At 52.3% G+C, this 22,520-nt stretch overlaps 1 protein-coding gene across 2 annotated transcripts in view; it reads left to right on the top strand.

Moving 5' to 3' along the window:
* KSR1 (kinase suppressor of ras 1) overlaps window positions 1-22,083 on the top strand; it is a 147,249-nt gene extending 125,166 nt beyond the window's left edge. Inside the window, exons 12-21 of one of the 2 annotated variants that reach the window (XM_044921606.1) lie at window positions 360-414; window positions 1,258-1,306; window positions 2,133-2,512; window positions 4,690-4,786; window positions 6,748-6,881; window positions 7,571-7,702; window positions 8,855-8,990; window positions 14,325-14,458; window positions 17,114-17,194; window positions 19,120-22,083. In XM_044921606.1, coding sequence (XP_044777541.1) covers window positions 360-414; window positions 1,258-1,306; window positions 2,133-2,512; window positions 4,690-4,786; window positions 6,748-6,881; window positions 7,571-7,702; window positions 8,855-8,990; window positions 14,325-14,458; window positions 17,114-17,194; window positions 19,120-19,198 — 1,277 coding nt within the window. In that variant the 3' untranslated portion in view covers window positions 19,199-22,083. The remainder of the gene's footprint in view (window positions 1-359; window positions 415-1,257; window positions 1,307-2,132; window positions 2,513-4,689; window positions 4,787-6,747; window positions 6,882-7,570; window positions 7,703-8,854; window positions 8,991-14,324; window positions 14,459-17,113; window positions 17,195-19,119) is intronic. The other variant, XM_021704229.2, reaches the window with a different exon arrangement.
* The last annotated feature ends 437 nt before the right edge of the window (window positions 22,084-22,520 follow it).

Below are 22,520 nucleotides of genomic sequence, written 5' to 3'. Positions count from 1 at the left end.
AGCAGACCCCCCCACGTCCAGTCAGTAATACCCAGTTTGCTTTTACCACTTGCTCCTAGGGGGCAGTTTGGCCGCAGGGGAATGGGGTTCACTGGAGAATCTCAACCTCCTCCCTCACCTGGAGGCCCTTTCCAGCACCCAGCTGTGTGGGCAAAACCAAGTGCTGTGAAGGTTGCATCCATGTGCCGTTTGAGGAGTGGCAGTGGCCGGGTGAATAGGGACGCGGCCCTGTGAGGGGCTGGCCACTCAGGGAGGAGCCACTCCACGGGGTGGGCCAGCTTCACAAGCACTGTGTCCTTTGGGGGAGGGGGTGGGGGAAGGGGGTCTCAGGCCTTGTGTTTGCTTTTTGTTTCCTCTAGACATTTCAGCATTTCCACAGGCAGTCCCATCCCCTGATGCGGCAGACAGCACCCGGTAGGCCTCCTATTCTGTGTTCTCTTTCTTTTCCGTGGGGACTTGTTAAAGGTTGACCTGCACCCCTGGCCACCTCCCACCCCGCCTTGTGTGTCTGACCTCCCGCTCTGGACGCTGCCGTGTACCTGGGCCAGCCGGGTGGGATATTTCTTGGGCTAATTGAACTCGGCCAGAGGGTTTTATTAGCCTCCTGTGGGTGCAGTCTGCATGGGGAGGGATATGTGTGAACCTGGGGCAGTCTTATGACCCAGGAGAGGTGGGCAAAGGCCACTCGGAGTTAGAGACACCTACTAAAAATAGCTCCTGTTTCCGGAGCCCCTTCCCCATGTCTGGCTCTGCTGAGCCCTTGACTCCCGTTTCCTCACATAGTCCTCAGCCTGGTGAAGGTAGGTATCGCAGTAGGTGTCATCCTTAATGTACGGAGGCGAAAGCCCCCACAGAGAGGTTAAGAAATTACATGAAGTCACACAGCTAGGAGGTGACAGAGCTGGTTCTCAAGTAGAAGTTCAAGTCCCGTGTGTGTGTGTGTGTGTGTTCATTCAGAACCCCGTGTACCAGGCTTCAGATTTGAAAGGGCCTTGGTGGTTCCTGCCCACCCCTCATTCCCCACCACCCTCAGGTTAGTCTGAAGAAGGCCGAGGCCAAAGAAGGGAAACGGGGTTTGGTCTTTAGCCTCCTGTCTGGTTCTTTGGCATCCATACTGCCTTTCCCACAGGCAGGTGGGTCACAGTAAGGATGAGGGCCCAGTAGCCCTCTCTCAGACCTCACCTGGGAGTGCCCTGCCTAGCTGAGAACAGAGTGGCCTGCACTCAGGGTCTCCCTGACAAACTGTTTGATTCTTAGGCTCGACAACCAGCCAAAAGCAGACGTGTTGGAGGATCACGATGTGGAGGTGAGTGAGGATGACGCGCAGCCCGGAGACCCTGCCTTCTCTCTCCTCTCCTCCTCGTCTCAGCACACACACAGGGGTGTGGGGAGCGTGTGGGTGCCAGGCCCTGGCAAGGGCCATCTTAGGAGCCCATTGCGGGCAGGTGTGTAGCAAGGAGCAATGATGAGGAATGCAACAGAGCAGGCTTCTTTTTGGTTTTTTATTTTTGAAGCTAAAGTAAGCTCTCAACTCTCATGGTTCCCACCCTAGCCCAAGGCCCCCCAGGCCCAGCGTGGGAGACTCTAGTTCAGTCCGTCTGGGGTGCGGCCAGGCATCTGTATGATGTCAGAGGCCCCCAAATGATTCTGATCGTAGCCAGGCCCAAGAACCTCTGTGTTAATCCTTGAACCAAAGTATCAGCTGAACCTGCTCCCTGGCCATGCAGTGTGGCTTAGAATGTTAACTGACTGCTTCACTCCTGCCTGGAGGACAGTCAGAAACCCAGTTTAAACAAGGGAATGCCCAGAAAGGATAAGTGGGGTCAAATTCGTCTATGCCAGGGCATGTTAATGCTTTTTCCTAGCGATTAGTTATTCATCAGTAGATCTTAGAGCATTCTTGGGAAGAAGGGCCTCAGGGCCCACCTGGGCGACGCGCCATGTTTTGTTGGTGAGGACATCGAGGCCCCATGGTGCTAAGTGACCCGCCCACTGTCCACAGCAAGCCAGTGCAGAGCTGCAACGAGAACCCGGGCCTCCTGACCCCATGCCTCTCTCCTGGGGCTCTGGGGAGGGCGAGTTGGCTGACCCCAGATCCGCTGCCCCTCTCTATGCCTTCCCCCTCCTTCCAGGCCGAGGAGCCAGAGGCCGGCAAGTCAGACGCAGAGGATGATGAGGACGAGGTGGATGATCTTCCCAGCTCCCGCCGGCCCTGGCGGGGCCCCATCTCTCGCAAGGCCAGCCAGACCAGTGTGTACCTGCAGGAGTGGGACATCCCTTTCGAGCAGGTGGAGCTGGGCGAGCCCATCGGGCAGGGCCGCTGGGGCCGGGTGCACCGTGGCCGCTGGCACGGCGAGGTGGCCATCCGCCTGCTGGAGATGGACGGCCACAACCAGGACCACCTGAAGCTGTTTAAGAAGGAGGTGATGAACTACCGGCAGACGAGACACGAGAACGTGGTGCTCTTCATGGGGGCCTGCATGAACCCGCCCCACCTGGCCATCATTACCAGGTAACCAAGCTCCTGCCCGCCCCCACCCTTTCCCCAGGGGCCCCATTGTTTGCCAGAACGCTCTGGAGGACAAGGTGCAAAGAAGAGAACCAAAATGGGGTATAATTTCCCCATCAGGTAACCCATTGTCATGAACAAATAAACAAAATGATGCCTAAGGATAGAGTCAAAGGTTCCAGAAAGGTACAGAGTGAAAACCAGTCTCCTCCCATCCCAACTGGGTGCTTCTTCTCCCTCAAGGTGGATACTGTGAACAGATCCTTATCGTGCCTTCTGTTTAAATACAGAAGTTTGTGTATACTCATGTTTTTTAAACTATTCCTTTGTAAGAATTAGCACAGGTCCTCCTGGTTCGCACCTGCTTTCCCCAGGTTGAGTGCAGGTCTGAGGCCAACCACAGTCTTTAATGCTCACCCAGCGTTCCTGGCACGTCGTCGACCCCAGCAGTGTGCTCGTAAATGTGGAACCACCAGTTTCTGGGTGGTGAGGAGGGAAGCCCTAGTTTGTGGCATCTCTTCATTCCTGTGGTGTAAATACTCTTCCCACAGCTGATTTCAAGCTACCAACCAGCATGAATCACTGAAAGTGGCCCGGGCTCTGGGTTCTCTCTCTGGCTGATCACTGGTCGCCCCCAGTTTATTTAGCCGGTCCTCTTTTGTTGGGCACTTTGCCGTAATGAACATGTTTGTTTCTCTGTGTAGGTGACCTTCTGGGAGGGTACGTGCTCGGCGAGAGTATAGCATGTGATGCTCTGACATACACTGTCTGTTTCTACTCCAGAAAGTGCTCACCGGTGTCCCCCCACCCCCACTTTGGTGTGTGACTGCCCATCCCCCCCAGCACCAGGGGTGTGAGGCTGAAACATTTTGGCCCATGGCATTCAAAAAGTTGGTGGGTGTTTACTTTTACAGTCAGGAACAGCAATAAGAGGTTAGTGAAGATATTTTGGAATATACATGGAGGTTTCAAGAAGAAACTAGAGATCACTTGAATCCCATCCCCCAAGAGCCCCCTCATTAATATTCTGATGACATTCCCTGTAGCCAGACCCTGTACTTTGGAAGAATCTTTTCCCCCCTCAAACAAACTGTATTTACTAAGTAAAAATTAATTTCCCTTTTGCCTGTTTATCAGAGACGTAAAGCAGAACCACCAGAATTCCTGAGCAGTGTGATACCGCCCAGGTCGCCACACCAAGGGGACAAAATGCCAGCCCAAAGCCTGACAACATGATGCTTTAGGTTACACCAGCTCAGCAACTGGCAGGGTCCCAGCCCCCAGCGCTGTCCGTCCATTCATCTCTTCACCCACCCAGGGCTCTGAGAACCTGAGTCTGCTTCAAGGGAATACATAGGACAAAATAGCAAAACGTTCGTTACCAAAAAAATTCACGTTTTAGGATATGTTGAGAGGATTCGAAAACAGACAAGGAGCCATCAGCCAATATCCCAGACCCCTCAGCCGGTTCTCAAAGTGTCTGAGGCTCCAAGAATCCTATCTCCTTGGAGAGGTTTCCTAAAACCAGGCCCTTCATGAGATGCCTTCCTGAACTTCTCCCGGGAACAGGGAATGAGCCATACATTCTCTCTGGGTCCTTGCTCACCCGGGTTTTAGGAGTCCTTGCAGGGGGAGGCCCGAAAACTTGAACCTGTTGTCCAGTAATCACTGACACCCCGTGATGCCACCCCCTCCTACACACGCCTTTACTGTAATGAAATCTCTGTGATCAGAGAACAGTAAAAATGATCATGAGAATCATTATGGAAAGCCCCAAATTTTGCCTGCTTACAGTCCTAAAAGACCAGGTTCTTCGCTGAGTTTGAGGGGGCATGTTTCTTCCTCGAATCCTCCAAGGCTGGGCTGCTCTGGGTTGCCAGGAACCTTGGTGAACTGGGTTTCCTGTTCTGGGGTGGGCAGGCCCGGAGCCACAGGGAACGGGGTGTGTGTGTGTGTGTGTGTGTGTGTGTGTGATTTTGCACACTCAGGCCAGGCCCAAGAAGGAATGGGTGTCAGGCTTGGTGGAGAACGAGGATCGTGGTGCCCACGGTCCAGGGGACAGAGAGAGTCCTCCGGAGGCCAGGGGCACAGCTCTCTCCACAGCTCCTCTCAGGCTTCTGAGGGCTGGGGTTCGGCTGCACTGGCCCCACCCCTCAGCAGGACCCCACCGCTCTCGACAGCTTCTGCAAGGGGCGGACGTTGCACTCATTTGTGAGGGACCCCAAGACATCTCTGGACATCAACAAGACCAGACAGATTGCTCAGGAGATCATCAAGGTAAAGGGTTACCCACTTGGTTCCAGGGTTCCTGGCCATCCCCTGCTTCGTGTCGTCTCTGAGCTGGGGCACCTCAAGGGTGGGACCCCATCTCCTTCCCTCTGTCTGCGCCTCACCTGCTTGGAACCAGGAGCCTGACGCCCCGTCTGGGATGACGGATGAGTTGGTCGGGGAGGAATGCAGGAGGCTTTAAAGACACATGGCCTGAGTTCGAATCTTGGTCACACCAGCTGTGTGACTTTGGGCAGGTCATTCAGTCTCTCTCAGCCTTGGCTTGCTTCCCCGTAAGATGGGAATTCCAACGTAGCCTCCCCCATTGGATTGGCACAAGAGTAGAGTGGGGTAATCTGCTGAGAGCACGTTGGGCCCAGGGCCTGGCACACAGGGAGAGTCTGCTAGAACTGATTAAGGGCGGGGTGAAGGCACCCATGCATTCTGCCTTCAAGAATCCAAATCCAGGTCGCATGAGGACTGGCCCTCAGGCAGCCTTTTTTCTTTCTTTCATCTTTTTTTTAAAGTAATGAAACACAAATGAAAGAAAAGCTTCTTTATAAGTTGCTTTCTTTAGCACCAAGCAGGCTTGGGTAGAAGCCAGACTGCTGTTGGGTCGGGGTTCCTCTTTTCTTGTTTTTGTTGAAAAGCTTCCTCTTATCAGCTCCCCCCAACTCCCTGTCCCCAGCCTCCTCCCCTGCCTCCTCCCCTACCTTTCCTTTTTCTCCCTCCCTCCTTCCGTCCATCGTGTGTGTGTGTGTGTAGCAAGGAAAACACAAAAATCACAGTGACTTTCATGAGCAAACCAAGATTTCCACATGTCACCGTGTGGCTGAATTAATGAATTAAACTTTTAAAGCCTCAAAATTAAAATAGCACATTTATGCCTTCATCTGCGCTAAGTCTCATTTCAGAGGAGTTGGGGGGAGCTGCTGGGTGTCACACCTGCTTCATAGTGTCCCCCAAACTCATTGAGCCCTGCTCCCCTCTGTCTCCCCTGCTCTGCCCTCCTCCCCTAATTTAGTTTTCTCTCCTTATGGTCAGAACACTGGGGAGTCCGTGTCTGCTTGTTGACCGGCTGAGGTCAGATGGATGAGCTATCTGGAAGATTCTAGGGGCAGACAAGGAAAGCTACTCAGAGATATTAGAACTGCAGAGCCAGAAGCTCCCTCTCTGCTGGCTTGTTTGGTTTTCCTCTTGCCGAAAAGCAATCCTCCTGAGCAATCTGTCTGGTCTTGCCGAAAAGCTGTTCCCCTTCCGCTGGAACCTTCTAAGCCACTTCCTTTTGTACTCATCTTTGGTGTTTTGAGGTTCAAAATACAATAACAGGGTCCTGAACTTGATCTAGGTTTGTGATTTGGGGGCCATTCTGGAAACACTGTGAAATTGTGGGAAGGGCGGGGAGTCTGTGCTCCAGACCTGGGCACTTGACATCTTTTTTTTTTTTTAAAGATTTTATTTATTTATTTGACAGAGACACAGTGAGAGAGGGAACAGCTCCCCACCCTGAGCCCTTGCCTAGCCTGAGCGTAGAGGCTTGTTGTACAAAGCCTGATAGAGACCCTGTAGATCGCTCAGTTCCTGTATGACTTAACACGGGGGAGGGTATCATCGCTCTTTCTATACTTCCTGCCCCCCCCCCCCCCCCCCCCCCCCCCCCGCCCCCCTCCCCACACTTCACACTTGAGCCAAGTACACGGTGCCTGTGGACAGCCTGGTGACATGGACTAGCCTGGAATCAAACCTCAGCAATGCTGCTTGACTGCTGTGTGGCCTGGGGCGAGTGAATTCCCCTCTCTGAGGCTTGGTTTCCTCGTCTGTACAATGGAGATCATCCTACTGCATAGGATTTTGAAGATTACTTGAGCTGACTTGGGTAGGGCATCCAGCTCATGGCCCAGCCCGGGTGGAAGCTGAATCATTGTCCCTCATCTTCCCGCCCCACTGACATGAGGCTTGCTGTTTTCCAGGGCATGGGCTATCTACATGCCAAGGGCATTGTGCACAAAGATCTCAAATCCAAGAACGTCTTCTATGACAATGGCAAAGTGGTCATCACAGACTTCGGGCTGTTTGGCATCTCGGGTGTGGTCCGAGAGGGCCGGTAAGTTGGCTTTGGGTGTCTGCACAGAACAGGGAGGGGCTGGGCAGTGCCAGCCAGGCCTGGAGATATAGCTCTTACTGTCCGTTGCTGAGGGGCAGCCCTTCCTGCAGGAAAGGTCAGGTTCACTGAGGTCCTGTCCTGTGGTTCTGGTCCAGAATCAGGTTTGGGTGATGTTGGGGTTCCTCGCACATAGCACTTCATTTTCAGGCTGACCCGCATAAGAGGCTGGGTCCCCATTGGTTTGGGAAATGGGCAGATATTCTAGGAGTGACCTAGGGTTCACAAGCCCCGTGAGGAAGAGGTGATGAGGAAGAGCATCAGGTTTTATTTCCCCAGATCCTGAAGGGTCGGGGTAGGGAGAAAGGCCTCTCTCCAAGAATCTGGGGGGGACCTCCTGGAGAGAGAGTGGCAGTCTGTCTGGAGCCCCAGGCCAGGTTGTAGGATACACAGGCAGACTGATTACCTGGGATGGAGAATCCGCTCCCTGCTAATACTCGTTACTGATCCGTTTTCCTGAAAGAAGCTGGTTATCCCTCTTCCCTCCGGTGCCTCTGCAAGTGCAGATAAGCGAGCTGTTTTCTGGGCCACGCATGGGTGGCATCCTGGTCCTGGGGCATAGGTGTGCTAGGCAGCCTCTTGGCTGCTGGCTGAAAGGCCCCGTGCCCTTGCCCTGGCGTCTTGGCCTCCAGGCGTGAGAACCAGCTGAAGCTGTCCCATGACTGGCTCTGCTACCTGGCCCCAGAGATCGTCCGCGAGATGACCCCCGGGAAGGACGAGGACCAGCTGCCGTTCTCCAAAGCTGCTGACATCTATGCATTTGGGTGAGGCGGCCCCTGACGTCCCCCTTCCTGCAGCTTTGAGGCCAAATGTGGCCAAAAGAAGGGATCCTGCTGGCAGAGGGGGGGTAGGGAGGGCAGGGGGGGTGTTGTTGTGCTCGGAGGCCTGGCTCTGCCGCTTGTTGGCTAAGGGACCACATCCTTGACTTACTCTTCCCCCACTGTAAAATGCAGAGAATTACAGTACCTCCTATAAGGTTGCTTCACGAGGACTAAGGTGACTTAGGTGTCAGTCACTGACAGTCACACCTTCACTAAGGTGACTAAGCTGTCAGTCCCACCCAGTGCCCCATGCGGACGGTGACCAGAGCTCAGCCCTGTCCCTCTGGGAGAGCCAGGGTTCCTGCCAGCCGGCCTCTAGTGCCCCACGAAGCTGACCAAAGAAAAATAGAATAGAAATAAAATGTGAGCCAGATACAGAATTTAAAGTTTGCTCCCAGCCACACTAAAAGAAGAAAAACAGATGAAATCTGTTGTAATAATGTGTCTAATGCAGTAGATCCCAAATGTGAGCTTTGCAACATGTCATCAAAACAAAAACTTAAGGAGTTCTTTTACTCCCACAAAGCTTCCAGCATCTGGTGAGCATGTTACAGCTGCAGCGCCCCACGGGTCCTCTTCCCACGTGTCCGTCGCTCAGTAGCCGCACGTGGCTAGTGGCCCCAGCACTGGGCGGTGGGGGGCCAAGGGAGAAGGCCAAGATGAGTCGAGAAAGGCGAGGGAGCTTGGAGAGGCTGAGTGAGGGCCTCACCCTGTAATCTCAGGGTACCTTCCCTTGGCGTGGTCTCTTCTTCTCCTGACGTGGGTGCTTGCACTGGGCTTGGTGTTTGTTACTCCTCAAACAACCTTGGATGTAGGCCTGAGCCCCGCTGAGGTTCGACAGGATCTCTGTTCAGAGTTTGCAGCCTCAGACTTCCCACCACAATAGGTGCTTTGGGCCATGGGTCTGCTTGTGCCTGGGAGGAGCCACCAGGATGCCATCACAGTATTTCGGGAAGCCCGGGGGGTGGGGAAAGCTGGAGCAGGATGCTGGCTGCTCTGGCTGGGTTCCTGGCACGGTGGCAGCAGGAGCCCCCCTGGGTGCGTGAGCTGGGCCGGGTGGTTCAGCAGCTCACACCGCACGGGCTGTCCCCACAGGACTGTTTGGTATGAACTGCAAGCAAGAGACTGGCCCTTTAAGAACCAAGCTGCAGAGGCCTTGATCTGGCAGATTGGAAGCGGAGAGGGTATGAAGCGTGTCCTGGCCTCCATCAGCCTGGGGAAGGAAGTCACTGTGAGTAGCTACCTGTTCTTGGGGAAGAAGGGCTGGGGGTTGGGGGGCGGGCACACGGCAGGTATGCCCTTCTTCATTCACTCACCTGAGAAATGGGGCCTGGAGGCAGAAGTATGCCAGGAGGGCCTCTTTGCTGTGTCCTTTATTACCCAACTATTTTTCTTTGGAAAAACCATTGTCTTAAAAAATAAAAAAAGACTGGAAAGAAATAAAGGTCATGGTTTTAATTGAGTTATGAGCTGAAAAAGATAGTAGAGCCCTGTATGTTACTTACATGAAAGAATGTAATAAAATCCTCCTGCACCAAACACAAACGGGGTTTCACGATGGCATCAAATGAATCTCTCTCCAAAGTGTTCTTCTCAACTGTTCGGGAACGGATCGAAGTTTCCACAGCGTATTTGTCAAAATGCCAGATGGTAGTACAGGTGCGGACCTCCTGCTTCCAAATACTGTCGGTGGTTTCTCTGCATTGCCGTTTACAAGTCTGCTGGCCCCAGCACAGTGGTATGAGGAACGCAGGGCTCCATGTTTTCAGTGCAGTCAACCATCCCATGTTAATCAGACAGTAGTGGACCGAACAGGCACCAGACCGGCTGTGAATCCGCTCCAGGCAGCATCTGGGTGGCCTAGCACTGGGAGGGCCTGGAGGGACCACCCAGTGCAGGTCCAGTTGAGCTCTAACTGGGCTGTGAGCTTCTTGCTGAAGCCAGGGGATGGTGCTGGTAGGGTGACCGTCTGCAAATGGGGACAGGCGCGGTGAGAAGGGCACCTGATCTTCCTTCGGGACCTGACAGATTCGCATATTTTCCTCCTTTGACTGGTAGCAAGCCTTTAGGGCATCTTTGGAATGCTCATTTATGACATCATGCCCAGGGTGCTTTATTCCTCAGTAGGACCTGCCATCTGGTTGAAGTGCAAACTGCCTTACAGTTTGCTCCTCCAAGAATGACACCAGAATGCTGATAGGTAGCACCAACACCAGGCTCTTCTTTGGCCAATTAATAGCATCTCATCTGGGCTGTTGAGCAAGGCAAGTGGGTGATGAGTGCCACCCCGGTGCTCTTGGCCTCCATCTTTCCCCTGGCACAGCCCTGGACCCCTTAGGAGGCTAGTGGTAGGAGAGGTTTGGGCTCCTGGCTATTGAGTCGTTCAAATAGCAGCTAAAGCAGCTACTACCTTCCAGTCTTTTTTTTTTTTTTTTTAAGATTTATTTGAGAGAAGGGAGAGGCGTGAGTGGGGCAGGGGGCTAGGGGGTGGGGGATGATCCAGAGGGAGAGAGAATCCCAAACAGATTCCACGCTCAGCGCAGAGCCCAACACGGGGCTGAATCCCACGACCCCGGGATCATGACCTGAGCCAAAATCAAGAGCCAGACACTTAACTGGCTGAGCCACCCAGGCGCCCCTTAGTTTTTTTAAATACATATCTTTTAACAAAATCAGGATCTTAACATGTAGCTGATTTTTTAAATCATGACCTTTTTTCCACGTGGTCTTTTGTTATGCTTATTATCTCAAATCATTGGCAAGTCCTTGTTTTTAAGCCTGTCTACCCTTGTGTCCTCTGGCTTACACCCTAATGTAACTACTTCTCTGTTGTTGGACATTTAGGTTATTTCCAGTTTTTACCCATTACAGTAAAGTCTTGAGGGACACCTTTTTATAAACCAGAGTGTGCCTAAATGTTTGTTTTATCTGAAGAAAAAAATACCGAGTTGCTTTCCTGGCAGCAGTCTGTTCTATCTCTGCACACTTAGAATCTTAGCACACAGAGCGGTAGATGCAGTCTTCAAGAGGGGGAAGGCCCGGAGCAGAGTATAGAGCCCATCAGAGGCAAGGGAGTCAGAGTGCAGTGCTGGCTACAAATCAGAATCATCTGGGAGCTTTTAAAAATATCAGGACCAGGGCCTCCACCAGAGAGAAAGATTTAATTGGCTTGGCTTGGGGCTAAGATCTAATTAACTTTTTTAATCTTTCATGTTCTGTTCTGGAAGGATTTCTTATAGTGTGGGGTTACGGGTCCTTTGAAGCCTCTTAATAGATTAGGGCCAGGGAGCAGAGAAGCGGGGACATAGAGAAAATGTTCCAGCAGTCAGCTTCTGGTTCATGAAAGTTGACTTTCCTCTCTGGTCTTTTTTTTTTTTTTTTTTTTTTAAACACATTGCCATTGGAGGGTAGGGAGGGTGTGGGTCAATGGCAATAAAAAGTGATTTCAAAAAAAAAAAAAAGTGATTTTGAATCATAGTCAAAAGCAGGGAGTGCCCTCTGGGGGGCACCTTTCTCTGCCTCTCCAGCCACACTGCCCTAAGTTCACCACCAAGTTTCTATGCCATGGCAGCCACAGTGAGTAGTGTGCACAGGATGACATAAAGAGGCCAGAATGCTTCTTAATGAAAACCAGCGGTCTCCTACCTTAGGTCACTCTCCAAAAGACCAGCTTCTTGTTCCAGCAGCTTTTCACTCCCTGTCCCTCTGCCCCTCCTCTGCTCAACTTCCATCAGCTTTCCCTTTATCTTTTTATTAAGGATTGATTTTGTGTTGACATGATTAAATCATCCATGCTGTGTCTATAGATTGAGGCTAAAAGTGAAAAGACAACAAATATGTGTGTGTGTTATCATAGATGGTAGTTGTCATTAGCTGCTGACTAAGCAGTTCACTACATTTTCTTCTTTGTGGGTCCATCTGTTTTCTTTCATTCTGTCAGTTACTCAAAGGCTCACAATTTTGTTGGCTTCACATGTGGACCGTGGTTTTCTTGTGCAGCTTCAGGTTTTTCCTGTAGTTTTTTTTTTTTAAATGTTTTATTTATTTATTCATGAGAGTCAGAGAGAGAGAGAGGCAGAGGCAGAGGGAGAAGCAGCCTCCCCGCCTAGCAGGGAGCCTGATGCGGGACCTGATCCTAGGACCCTGGGATCATGACCTGAGCCGAAGGCAGACGCTTAACCATCTGAGCCACCCAGGCGCCCTTTCCTGTAGTTTCTGATTGCCTTTCTTTTTTTCTTGCCGAGAATGGTCACAAGCACCACCTTTACCATATTCCTGAGGTCTTGCAGCTCCTACATACTGCTTATGGAATGGAATTTGTTCCATTCTTTTCAGGACCCACTGATTTCTTGTAATATGGATACTGGAATTTTAGGCCTACTGTAGTGCTGTCATCCTTCCATTTCTTTTCATTCATCCCTGGTTCAGTACTAGAATTTCATGTTATCTCATGTCTTCCCATTTCTTTATTTGCATTCCAGCAAAATGAGAATGAACCCTAAAGGAACTCCCTCCCAGTGGATGCATAGGAGATCATCTTTGAATCCTTACATGCCTAAACAAGTCCTCATTTTGTTTTCACACCAAGAGGTTCACAATAATCTTCCCTAAGAAGATGAAATTTTTGCTCTGCTGTCTACTAAGTGTCCAGTGCATTGCTGAAAAATCTGATATTAATCTTAATTCTCAATCTTTTGTAGATGCCCTATTTTATTCTCTCTGGGAACATCTAGGATCTTCTCTTTATCCTTGTTACATTGACATTTCATTAAAATATGCCTTACAATAAGTTTATTTTTCCTGGTTTGATATTCTTTTTTCAGTGAGGTCCCTTCACTGGGCCTTTTCAGATGATGATTCTAGTTTCTCTCAAAAGTTTCTGGGAAATTTTCTTTTATTATGTCTTTATTATATAGTTTCCTTCTCTATAGTTCCTTTGTTTTCTCTTGTGGGAACTCCCATTGGACAGAATTTGGTCCTTAGTGAGCTTCTGTGTCTTTTACCTTCTTTAATGTTTTCTCTTCCGTACCTAAAATTGAGTGCACAGTCTGGGGAACTTCCAGGATTTTATCTGCCAGTATTCCTAACTAATGTTTTGTTTCAGAAGTTATATTATTAATTTCAATCTCTTCCTTATTTGTTGGTATGTTTTTTATTGCACCCTAATCTTGTTTTATGGATAGAGAAGCTTCTATACACACACATATTTCCACACACACACAATTTTACACACACACACACACATTTCCACACACACACACAATTTTCTCCAGAGTCAGTGTTCTGGTCAGTTTATCTTCAGGGTCTCTTGTTTTCCTGACCTGGTGGGCAACCCCACAGGTCTAGTTGTACTTAAGAACAAAAACCTGAGTTGCTGAGCCTAAGTGGGTGAGCACTCTCTGCTTGGTTATGTAGGCAGGCCTGTTTTCTCATGGGAGCTCTCCTGAATGAAAGGCTGAAAGGTATGCAGTAAATGTGCAGATCCAGACAGTAGGCAGCAAGCTACCAAAGTGAGAGGAGCTTTACCCTCTCCCTCTCTCTCCCTTTTTTTTTTTCCCTAAGTAGGCTCCATGCCAGGGTAGGCCTTGAACTCACGACTCTGAGATCAAGACCTGAGCTGAGATCAAGAATTGAACGCTTGGGCGCCTGGGTGGCTCAGTTGGTTAAGCGACTGCCTTCGGCTCAGGTCATGATCCTGGAGTCCCTGGATTGAGTCCCACATCGGGCTCCCTGCTCGGTGGGGAGTCTGCTTCTCCCTCTGACCTTACCCCCTCTCGTGCTCTCTCTCTCTCATTCTCTCTCTCAAATAAATAAATAAAATCTTTAAAAAAAAAAAAAAAGAATTGAACGCTTAACCGCCTGAGCCACCCTGATGCCCCTTGGGGGGCAGTCGGGACAGGTGTTCTGCTGACTCTCAAGTGCTGTACTCTTTTTCATCCTTCTGGTCACTCCCAGCCTCCATTCTTGTAACACTGAGGCTCCCATCTCTGTTGCAGCCCCGCCCCACATATATTCTGAGCATCTGACATCTCTTCTGCTTTCCATTTCGAAAAATCTACAACCCCATTTCTTTTCTTGTCTTTCCTTTTTTACGATTTTATTTATTTGAGAGAGAGCACAAGCAGAGGGAGCAGCAGGCTCCCCGCTGATCAGGGAGCCCGATGTGGGACTTGATCCCAGGACCCCGAGATCATGACCTGAGCTGAAGGCAGATGCTGAACCGACTGAGCCACCCAGGCGCCCCTACAATCCGTTTTCTGATCTCTTTCCTATTAGCTGTTTGTTCAGCTTTGTTCCTGTTATTCCAGGGCAGTCTAAGAAGGAAAGGGGAGAAAGCTCAGGAGCTTTGTTTTCCACTGAAAGCATGAGAGCTTTTCTGAGATTCTTTCTCAGCCCTACTCCTGGCCTGACCGATCTTCTTAATATGGGTAGGCTCTTCAGGGGACCACCAGATGGAGGTGGTCCCAGCTCAAGAGCATCAAAGGGTCCCTGTGCAGAGTACCCGAGCTGTGCCCTCCTCCCTCCAGCCAGCTCTCACCCCCACTCTTGCTGGCTCTGTTTGCAGGAGATCCTGTCTGCCTGCTGGGCTTTCGACCTGCAGGAGAGGCCCAGCTTCACCCTGCTGATGGACATGCTGGAGAAGCTGCCCAAGTTGAACCGGCGGCTCTCCCACCCTGGCCACTTCTGGAAGTCTGCTGAGTAAGTAGCCCCTCAGTGGGCCTTTGCAGCCTCACCCGGTGTCTTAAAGGGCACCGTCCACCCTGTCTGCATAAGACTTTGATCTGGGGAATACACAAAGCAGATTTGCCGGAGTGGACTAGACTCGTCCCCTTGCCCAAGAGATACTAGGATCTTGTTTATTTCAGAGACTCCTGAGACACGAGCGTCTCCAGTCCTCTTCTGTGAAAACCTATATATCCCTGTTACCAGAGCAGTGCTGACGCTGGTCCCAGGCTAGGCCTGGACAAGAGGAGTCTGCCTTGGAAGGGGCCAGATAGGGCCAGTTGGAAGCCAGAGCAGCTCTGACTTAAAAGGGTGCAGACTCGAGACGGCTTGCTAGCCCCCAAATCAGCCACCTGGGATGGGGACCACGTGGCCTGAGTTTCTGTGCTACTCTGATGCTGGAAGTCCATCTGCCTTCTGTTTAACACACAGTCCTTTGTGCCCCTTGGTACCAGGCAACCTTCGCGCCTCCTATACATTCGGTCTCATTCCCCTTTTGCTCTGTCCCTCTGGTTCTCTCTCTCCTTGAACACTCAAAAGCAGACCTCTGCCCTGCTGCGAACCCCTTGTGGGAATCTGAGGAAGTCCTTCGTTCTAGGCCTAGTTCGGCAGCTTTATAAAGTGGGGCTGGGGCCAGATCAGGGAGTGGGCTTCTAGCATGGAGACTGCGTTAGGCTTTGCAGGCGAGGAGGGAAGTTGGAGTCACAGCGCCGGCCTGGGATTTGTGGCGGTCCCAGCAGCAGCGCAGAGCTGTGATAGTACCAAGTATGGCCTGTGTCGCAAGGACTCAGCTCTGCCGTTTGGTGCAGGAGTAGCCAGGGATGGCGTGCAAACCGGGAAGCTGGCGGGGCTCTAATAAGCTTTATGGATGTGCCAACTGGAATTTCATGCCGCTTTCTTTTTTTTTTTTTTTTTAAGATGTTTATTTTATGTATTTGAGAGAGAGAGCACAGGCAGAGGGGGAAGCAGGCTCCCTACTGAGCAGGGAGCCTAATGGGGGACTCGATCCCAGGACCCTGGGACCATGACCTGAGCCCAAGGCAGACGCTTATCGACTGAGCCACCCAGGTGCCCCTCGTGCAACTTTCATATACCATGAAATATTTTGATTTTTTTCCCCCAACCCATTTAGAAAGGCAGAAACCATTCTTAGTTTGTGGATGGTGTGGAAGCGGGTTGAGCAGTGCATTCGTGAAAAGACCCCTGAATAATAGGAATGGTTTTAAGCTTTTTTAAGGCAAAGGGCACTTTCTAAAAGTGTGATCTCCCCCAGAGTCCCATTATATAAGCCAGATAAAATGGAGCTGCTCTTGGTAGTTGAGGGGGCAGGAGCCTGTCCACACACCCAAGGTGGCTCCTGGGGCACCTGCCGTCCCATCACTGAGCCCCTGGAGAAGGTGCACCTGGATCTCCTACCTACTGCCCAGGTGTGTGGCAGCATCCATCCTAGTCTAGAAAGGGCCAGTTGGCAAATATTTTAGGCTTGTGGGTCCTATGATCTCTATCATATGTTCTTTGTTTTTTTGGTTTTTGATTTTTTTGTAACCTTTAAAATGATCAATCTTTCTGTGGCTGGATTTGGCTTAGATATAGTTGGCTGGCCCATCTTAAAAACAAACCAAACTGGGTTTCAAGCTACAGGTGAGGGGGGACCCAGCATGGGTCACCCAACCAGAGGATGCAGGTGGGAGAACTCACTGAAGAAATGTGATAAACTGCTGAGTTAGGCCATGTGCAGGGACGGCCTAGAGGAATGACAGTTTGGGGTTGGGAATACTGTCTTTTAGAATGCCACCTTAGTGTCCATATTAAGATGGGTCAGAGTCTAGTGCAAATAGGGTGCAACAGAATGTTGCCATTGGAGGTGTGGGTTCTACCCAGCCATTGCTGAGTACCTGGTACACAGCTGGGGAGACAGAAGGCCAAGGCCAGCCGGGAGGTTGCAGTGTAATTGGTGAAGGGATGAGGGAATGACGCTAACATGCTAAGTGCCGTGACAAAGAACAGCCTTTGTGGGAGCATGCACAGGGCCCTGTCTGCCCACCCAGAGCTTGAGAAAGGGTCTCCAGAAGAGGGCTCATTGGAACTGGGTTTCCAGCAGGAGCTACCCTGGCAGAGGCCAGGAGACTGGGGTTCCCCTGGACTCGGGGCAACGTGTTTAATATCCTGGGCCCTGGTTTTGTCCTCCACAGAAGAGAAGGCTGCACTAGGTGGGTCCGGTATTCAGGAGACGGTGATTCCAGATTCCCTAAGGACTATATAGCCCCACCTTCTCACTTCACAGGTGGGAGACAGAACCACAAATGGGTGTTGCTCCCTGCCCAGAGCCATCCGTGTTAGCAACTGGGGAGAAACATGCCAGCCGACCTGAATGAGCCTCTCAGTCAGCGCTTCCGGCCAGTTCATGATTTCTCCTTCAACACATTCTGCCTCTAATTCTCATTTTCTCTTTTTTTTCCATCTGTCTTGTTGCTTTTTTATTTCCGGGGGGTGGCGGACGTTCTGGCCGGTGCTGCCGTCCCTCCACGCCCTGGCATCCTGCTTCCTCCCCCACCCGTCTGCTTCCCGTGCCATCACCTGGGGACTGCGCTCCTCCCACACTTGGCCCAATGGTCGCGGGCCAACCCCCAGTCGCTGGCGGAGCCGCCACTACGGGAAAGCGCGTGACGGCCACCTGGACTTCCAGAACTCCTGTCCGGCTCTGGAGGAATAGTGTGTCTTCCATTATTCCCCTCATTCTCTGCCTGTTTGCACCCTGCTTCCTGTTCTCTCTCTGCATCCGGCTCCCCCGTTTTTATCTGTTTTGTTCCCCTAAGCCAAAATGATATTCTTGTAGGCGAAATGGCCACCGGCAAGGGTCCTGTGGGCTTGTGGGTTCTGGCCGGGCCGAGCGGAGGCCCATAGCACCTGGCAGCACCCCTGTCCACCCACTGTGGCAGGTGACGGCTCGTCCCGGGGTGGGAGAGAACTCGGAGCCTTGGTCCAACTCCAGGGTGCCCTTTGACCAGAGCCTAAAGAAGGGAATGCAGTAAGCAGAAAGAGTGAACTTTCAGGAAGTCTGTTTTGATAGTCAAGGGCTGAGGGGCCATGGGTCCGTCGGCCAACCTCTGTCTAAACATTCTGTGACTGTCCCGGGGGAGCTTGGGACGGAGCTTGGGACAGGTGCTTTGTGCCGGGTCCCTCCTGAGCTCACTGTGCTGCCAAGCCTGGAATGGAGTGCGGACGCCTTTTTCCCTCTCTGCAGGGAAAGTGGGTCCCCTACCCTCTGCCCTGGCCAGGCCTCTGTCGCTCCCCCTGCCCCTCCATGGGCTTGGGTTCTGACTATGTTCTCCTCTCTTCTCTTTCTGCCCATAGGTTGTAGGCCTGGCTGCCTTGCATGCACCGGGGGCTTTCTTCCTCCTAATCGACACTCAGCACCGTGACTTCCGCTCAAACGCAAACTGATGTGCGGGCACTAACCCAGGGGATGCGATCTCTGCCGCTCCAGGCGTCTCCCGAGACTTCTTTCGCTTTGTTGTTTTTCAAACTGGCCCCCTCCCCTCTCCATGGCCTGCGTGTGCTTGAATAACTACTGTCCACGAGGACCTCCTAACAGACCCCCCCACCCCGCCCAGCAGAGGTGCCTCCCCCAGACGGGACTTCATTCTCTAACTCTTCCTCTGGGGGCAGCGCCCAGGTGTCCCTGTCTCCCCACTAACACCCCCGTGAGACCGACGCGCACCCCCTGCCCCCACAAGCACATCGGCCTCCCACTGGCTGGGTCCACAGTGCGAGGCAGGGCTTTTGCTTGGCTGTTAACCTGCAAGGTTTTGTCCAACAAGGAGTGGGATGATTTCAGAGCTGCCCAAGGCCAGCCCTCTCTGGGGGGGCGCTGGAGGGCGTGGACGCCAAAGTCCCGTTGCTGTGAAAGACACTAGCTGGGAAGGGCTCTGTCCACAGCGGTGCCCTCAGGAAAGCGGTCCTAAAACAAAGGGGGCCTGTCGCCAAACAATTTCACTGACGAGAGCAAAGCTTCTGCTGCCAGTCCCCACAATGTTACTCCCTTTACAGACAGAAAGTACCAGACCCCAAGTCAGTGTTCAAGAGTGTGGCTGAGAGGCTACACACAATCACTGTGCTGCTTCCCAAATGCAGGTCTCCAGGGTCCCCCCAAAGGAGTCCAGGTCTTTGGAGGCATGTTCTGAGAGTCTGCATTTCTACTTGCCTCCTAGAGGGTCCTGATGCCCCCCTCCCCGCAATGTTTGGGGACCATTTCCAGAAGGATTGTGTGAGGCCACTCTCAGCACTTGGGGTCCAGTTTCTCTTTTCTCCCAGTTGCACTCGGAGCAGAGCCCTCCTGGGCCGCAAGTGAGAAAGTAGCTCAGTCGAGCCCACGGCAATGACAGCCTGCCAGGTGCCGGGGACTCTGTCACTAACCAGCTCATGTCCCCCAGGAGGGATGTGCCAAGTGTTTGCACCCCGGCCAAGTCTGACCAGGAGCAGCTCTGCCAAGGCTGTCAGCTTGCAGCCGTTCTTGCTTCTTGCTAGGGCGGGTCCTCTGTGGAGCTTCTGAAACCGGCCCGCTCCTTAGCTAACATTATCCTACTTCCGATCAAGACCAGCGTGGCTGTAACCCATGTTTTTGTTCCTCTTTGCAGCATTAACAGCAGCAAAGTTGTACCCCGGTTTGAAAGGTTTGGCTTGGGTGTCCTGGAGTCCAGTAATCCAAAGATGTAGCCAGCCATGCAGTTTCTCTGCCGATTTCTTTCTTTCTTAAATGTGTTTCTAAAGCATCCAAATAACCACCATGACACAAATGAAAACACTCTTTGAAACATCGGTCCACCCTCCTAAGTGCTGCAGACCAGGAGTGTGAGTCCTCCACTCAGATGTTCATCCACAAAAATACCAGGAGATAGAGCTGCACCTGCTGTTTCTTAAAGTGATTTCACCAACAACCGGACCTGCCCGACAGGCAGCGAATGTTTACATGTATGTTTCTGGGGCGTGAACTCAATGCTTTACAACAGATAATAATACAAAGTGGTCCACAGAGGCACTCTGCCACCACTGGCCGGGATGGCGGAACTGGCCTTCCCCTCTGGAGGATCCTGGCGGCGGTGCGGAAAAGGAAGAAAAGCATCATGACTGTGGCTGTTCTCGGGGTGGGATAGGGACCACAAAGTTTGACCTGGACTCTGCTTTGGCCCTAAACCCCATCCGTGGGGAATGTCCCTGTAGGGTTTTCCTCCTATCCTAACAAAGGGACACTGTCCTTTTTTCCTCTGGCAAAGGAAACCCTGGCTAGGAACCAAGCTGGATTATGAGGGTCAGGAGTTCCCAGAGGGCTTGGATTCCCTTTTGACCCCAATAATCCAGCCCATACCTGCTGGAAAAGTTGAAACAGATTAAATCCAAGTAATGTCTGGATTGATCCAGGGGTTGGTGGCCAGGGTTTCCAGCACCTATAGAGAGGTCTCTTTCACACAGCTTCCAGGAAGACACCAAGGAGATGGCACTCAGGGCGTCAGCTTTTTAGACACATCCCAATCCTGGCTGACATTTGACCCCAGAGCTAAGGCCCAGCCTGGCAGCTGCGTGTACCATGAAGGCTTGCTCAGGAAGAACAGAGAGGGGAGGGAGAAGTGGCAGGCAGCAGGTTCCTGAGCCCACCCTCCCAGCCACGGGGTGACCTGGCTCTTCAGAAGCCCCATCAGTCATGCCAGGGTTCTGGAATTGCCCACCCCTTCTCCTCCAATCCTGTTGGAAGCCCATAGCCACGCCTGACTCTTCCACTGTCCTTGTTCTGAGCTCTTAGCTAAGGCGGGAGGCCTGTGCCCCTCCACACTATTGATCTAGACCACCCAGTCCACCAGGCCTCAGAGCCTCCCCTGAACCGAGTCAGGACCATCTGTGCATGTATATTTGCACCAGAAGGAGGGGCTTGACTGGGGGATGTCCATCGTGATGTGAGCACATCCTGCCTATCTTCATTAGAAGCTGTCACCTAAGGAGAACAGTTCCAAATGGCAAAGAAGCCTTTAGTGGGTGTTACGCCATGTTAGTCTTCAAACCAGGACTGACCAAGGGTGATGAGGGTGGAGATGTGGTTGGATTCAGACCCAGAACCTGTGTCCGTGCTCTGAGCCAAGATGGGGGCATGTGGCCCTCCCATCCCTTTCATTTAGACCCACCTAGCAAAGCTCCCAATCTTCAGAGCCTTCCCTGGAGTCTGGCCAAAATGTCAGACGAAGCAGGCTACTGCCTAGAAGTGGTAGGGCTGCCTTCCTGAGTCAAGCGCCCCTCAGGCGGGCCACCTTCGCCTGGAGAGCACAGCTGTGCAGTAGTGTGAGGTATCCAGGCTCCCGCTGCCCATCCACGCCCCAGACCTGAGCTCCTTAGCCCCTCCCGGTCTGTGTGTATGGGGAAGACCAGAGATGTAAGCCAGCTGGATTCAGCTCCGGTGGGGGGGGGGGTCTTTCCTCTTCTGTGGGACTGCTGGCTTCACCCCCTCATCCCTTGGCCTCCCCGATGGGTGTCACGCCTACGGGTCAGTTCAAGAAGCTTTCATCGAGCACTGACAGTGTCTTGAGCAAGTGTAGGGGACCCCGCGATGGGAGCAGTCACAGTCCCTGCCCTTAAGGAACTGACGCTCAGCCAGGAACCCTGAGGGGTTGCTGAAGGCCTGGAGGACAGGCCCTTCATCTTCAGGACCCCGGACAGCCGCCCAGCTCTTGGCCTGGCCTCTGTGCTGCCTGTCCTTTAAGAGAAACGTGGTCCCCTTCTCCCTGTCAAAGTGACTGTGAATTGAGGTTGGGAAGACGTGCCTGCCCTTCTGTGTGCTCTCCCTGTCTGCCATGGAAACACATGAAGGACGGCCAGATACTGTGAATTCAGCGCTCACGGCCAACTGTGAAGGGGATGGAGAAGCTGGGACCGCCTCCTTGGCGAGACCTGTGGGGGCTGCAGAGGTCCCCACCAGGGTCTGAGAGTGGAGCCCAAGCTTTGGTCCTTCGCAGCACAGCCCCAGTCCCCAGCATCCCCTCCAAAACCCTAGGGCCCGTGTCCCCGCTGCCTTTAACCCCCAGAGCCGCAGCCCCTGGCTCTCCATCAGCTTGAGGTCTTCAATCAAGCTCCCCGTTGGTAGCGGGCGGTGTAGCAATGTTGACCTCTCCGTGTCACCAAGTCAGTGCAGGGCGCCGGAATCCCTCTGTCCTCTCGTGGCATTCTCTTTGTGATCCCAGGGGGCAGCCGTGTGCCCTGTATGCCTGCATCGCTGTTCCGTGTTGATTAGGGGGCCTGGCAGAGACATAAATGTGAAGCCGTTAGGGAGCTCGTGTGATGCTACAACGTTAGCCCGGATTTCATTAGTGTGTGTAAAGCCAGTGTCCTCCGTGGCCACGGGCGCACACTTGCTTTTTTTGAATGTGATGTAAAATTTGTACAGTAAAAGTTTTTATATTTTCTATCAACTGCATTTGTCTTCCAGAAATGCTATTAATTTAAATTAAAATGGTTAGTATTAATGAACGTGCTGTATCCGTTTTTTTGTCACTGGCAAGAACACATCCTTTGTGCCAGGCCAAGCCTGGGTGTCTGGAGTTTGTGAATAAAATTGTACCAAGGTGTCGGGCTTGTGTCTACTTGGGTCGGCTCCAGATCACTGTGTGGCGTTAGTCGGATGGATGGCATGAGGGAACAGGAATGGGGGTTGGGGGTTGGACCCTCTCTAGGAGCTCTTTCCAGAGAAAAAAGGTATCCGTGGACCTGGAAGGCAGACGGAGGAGTGGAGACAGAACGGCATCAGAGCCCATTATGCACAGAGGATGGTCATCCAGCCTCCAACACTAACAGCTCATGAGCAGACCCAGACCCAGTGTCTCCTGGGCTGAAGGTGTCTTCACCTCGTGGAAGCTGTAGGGGGTGGGGAGTGGAGTGCTCATTTATCTGACTCTTATTTCTAGGAGCCTCTCCTTGCCAGTCATGTAGAGAGGTGCTTTGGAGGTTGGAGGAGGCAGGACAGTTGGAGGAGAGGGGGAGCTGGCATTTGCAAGGCCCT

Source organism: Neomonachus schauinslandi, chromosome 15, assembly GCF_002201575.2.
Source record: "Neomonachus schauinslandi chromosome 15, ASM220157v2, whole genome shotgun sequence".
In the NCBI taxonomy this organism is placed as follows: Eukaryota; Metazoa; Chordata; class Mammalia; order Carnivora; family Phocidae; genus Neomonachus; species Neomonachus schauinslandi.
Note: the sequence above shows the minus strand (reverse complement) of the source record. Positions and strands in the feature narration are given on the sequence as shown.